General features: G+C 31.1%; 1 protein-coding gene across 1 annotated transcript; it reads left to right on the top strand.

Moving 5' to 3' along the window:
• The first annotated feature begins 665 nt into the window (after nt 1–665).
• LOC123200191 (strigolactone esterase D14-like) lies at nt 666–2,540 on the top strand. Its single transcript, XM_044615337.1, has 2 exons — nt 666–1,127; nt 1,850–2,540. The coding sequence occupies exons 1-2, from the start codon at nt 745–747 to the stop codon at nt 2,307–2,309; spliced, it is 843 nt and encodes a 280-aa protein (XP_044471272.1). The 5' UTR covers nt 666–744; the 3' UTR covers nt 2,310–2,540.
• The last annotated feature ends 278 nt before the right edge of the window (nt 2,541–2,818 follow it).

Raw genomic sequence — 2,818 nt, 5'->3', positions numbered from 1 at the left:
TATCATACAAGACAAATTCCTAATAAATTTGGTATAATAATTGTAAATTCAATTATTATATTTTAGGGTTTATCGATCCAATATAAAAAAATGATAGTTTATTTTATAAGTTATTAAAAAATTTATATGTAAACCATCCTATAAATGATTTTTTATCATCATATTATAATAGTTTCAATAAGAGTAATATTATATGTATCTAATTTTAAAAACTCAATTAGTTATATAGATGATGTGTCATTATGTAATTAAGTGTTAATTTTTATAGGTAAAAAAATAAGGAAATCTTAAAAATTGAGCTTTATTTTATCTTATAATTAAAAATCATTTAATCACAGGATAATATCTTATTTATATATTTAATTGAATATTCAAAATTATATACATATAATTTTATTATTTTAATAATATTTATTTACTTAACCAATCATAACATTATATCTTTATAAAAATAAAAATAATGTTATATAAACCTATTTTTAAGTATATAAATGAGTATACATATAATGTATCATTATATAATTAAATGTTATTTTATTATTAATTTATACGTACTCAATTATTCGATGATATATATTAAATATATAATTATTTATATATTTAAAATAAGTATACTCTGTCTAAGTCTCACTGGTTTATTATAAATAAATGATACCAACCAATTACTACAAACCATCCTGAGTAAAGCTTCTCTCAGTCCTACATCTATCTTTTCCAAGTGCTTTAGTTTCTAGGTGAGTTAACATGATGAAGCTAGAGAAAGGTCTCTCAGCGGCGCTGAACGCAAAAATCATCGGTTCCGGGACTGAACCGATGATCCTTGCACATGGGTATGGCGGAGACCAATCTATCTGGGACAAAATTCTTCCCTTTTTGACTCAGCATTACAAGATTCTACTTTTCGACTGGCCCTTTTCAGGATCTGTAAAAGATTCAACCCTTTTCGATCCTGTTAAGTACTCTTCATATGAAGCTTTTGCCAATGATTTGATTACTATTTTGGACGAAAATTCTTTAAAATCAGCAGTTTTTATTGGCCACTCCATGTCTGGTATGATTGGATGCATTGCTTCAACGAAAAGGCCTGAGCTTTTCAACAGGCTCATACTCGTTGGAGCTTCTCCCGGGTACTTCTTCAACCGAAATAAAACAGAAAAGTTCACCTCAATTATCTCACTTTTACTTGCTAGCTAAATTGTTTATTTTTATTTTATTTTTATTTTTTTGCCTTGTTTTTACCTCGTCTTCTTTTACTGGTGATTATCCTTGTTTACAGCATCATCAGTTATACTTAGCCAAGTTAATCAATCTAAACCGCTACTTTTTATGCTAAGCTTTTCAACCAGTTTGCTGAGACTTTATTGGACATATTTTCCTCAAAAATAAATTCCCTGATGCTTTTCTTACTAACTTCCTCAATTTTACTTTTTTCTCTCAGAAAATTTTCTTTTTTAATGTTTTTTCTTACCCAGTTCTGGTGACAAGCCAAGCTTGAGCCTTTTGATGCTACAAAAGGTAAATATGGAGTGATGTAGTAGGTAACTTGAACTAAAGCTGTAATGTCATGCTCTTAGTTCTTTTGATTTCAAACGTGTGGTGATGAGAGACTCAGTTTAAGATTTGGCGTCTTCTCAAATCCCGATCTTACTTAATTTGTGTGGCTCATGAATCTTCTCAAATATATATATCAATAATTTGAGCTGTTTCCATAAAATACTGGAGAACCAATGCAGCCGGCCAAAAGACATTAATAATTGGGTCCAATTTTATATCTTTCTGTTGTCTTTATCGGTCTTAGATGGTTAGATTCATAGTGATTAATTTGTTGAAATCTTATTAATTTATGCAGGTACATAAACACAGATGATTATGAAGGAGGGTTCAAGAGATCAGAGATTGAGGAAATCATTTCCAACGTGGAAACCGACTATTTAAACTGGGCTTCAAGTTTTGCTGCTCTTGTTGTGGATCCAAAGGATCCTCTCTCACTTGAAAAGTTTGAGAAATGCTTGAAATCTATGAGGCCTGAGGTGGCTTTACCCTTGGCCAAAACAGTGTTTTACAGTGACGAAAGAGAAGTTCTTGATAAAGTTACAACTCCATGCACAATCATCCAACCAACCAATGACATTGTTGCGCCAAACTCAGTTGCTCAGTTCATGCAAGAGAAGATCAAGGGAAAATCAACGGTGGAGATGGTAGAGACTAATGGGCATTTCCCTCAGCTCACTGCTCACGAGCAGTTTGTTCAAGTCCTCGGTGGAGTATTAGGGTTTCAATCCTTGATCGATCTTAAGCAGATGATATGATATATTTGTATACACATATATATCTAGTTTTAATGTTCTATATTTGTTTTCTTTAGGAGAAGTAAGTCGTTTGCCTTTACTTTGTTGTGTTCATAAGTTGATAGGAATTATAGGGAGTGGGATGCAGCAGAGTGTGTTCTGTGTAGTAAATTTAGTTGGAATTTCAATAATGTACTAGTTTGGTTGGACTTTGTTTAAAATATTGAGTTGATACTATTGAAATTCAGTACAGCCATTGTTCTAGCTGGATGGTATAATTCCTGGAATTACTCACTGGAGCGGTGGCCAGCTCAAACTAAGAATCACTGCTTATGATAGAAATAAGCCAAAGGACTTGTTCCCACCCAAAGGTTCCTCCTTTCTCAATTTCCAACTATTATCTTTAAAAAATGTAAATACTCACCCATTTATTAAATTTTGTTATTATCATTATTTGGAGATTTTATTTATAGAAAGGATAATTTATCTCAATTTCCTATCTTAATTTTAAAAATTAATAATTTTTTCTC

This window comes from Mangifera indica, chromosome 17 (assembly GCF_011075055.1).
Source record: "Mangifera indica cultivar Alphonso chromosome 17, CATAS_Mindica_2.1, whole genome shotgun sequence".
Lineage (NCBI taxonomy): Eukaryota > Viridiplantae > Streptophyta > Magnoliopsida > Sapindales > Anacardiaceae > Mangifera > Mangifera indica.
Note: the sequence above shows the minus strand (reverse complement) of the source record. Positions and strands in the feature narration are given on the sequence as shown.

Bases quoted from the DNA above. Each gene is read 5' to 3' on its own strand.
- LOC123200191 (XM_044615337.1), top strand. From the start codon at position 745: ATGATGAAGCTAGAGAAAGGTCTCTCAGCGGCGCTGAACGCAAAAATC. The intron at 1,128-1,849 runs GTACTTCTTCAA...TAATTTATGCAG, and splicing joins CTCGTTGGAGCTTCTCCCGG to GTACATAAACACAGATGATT.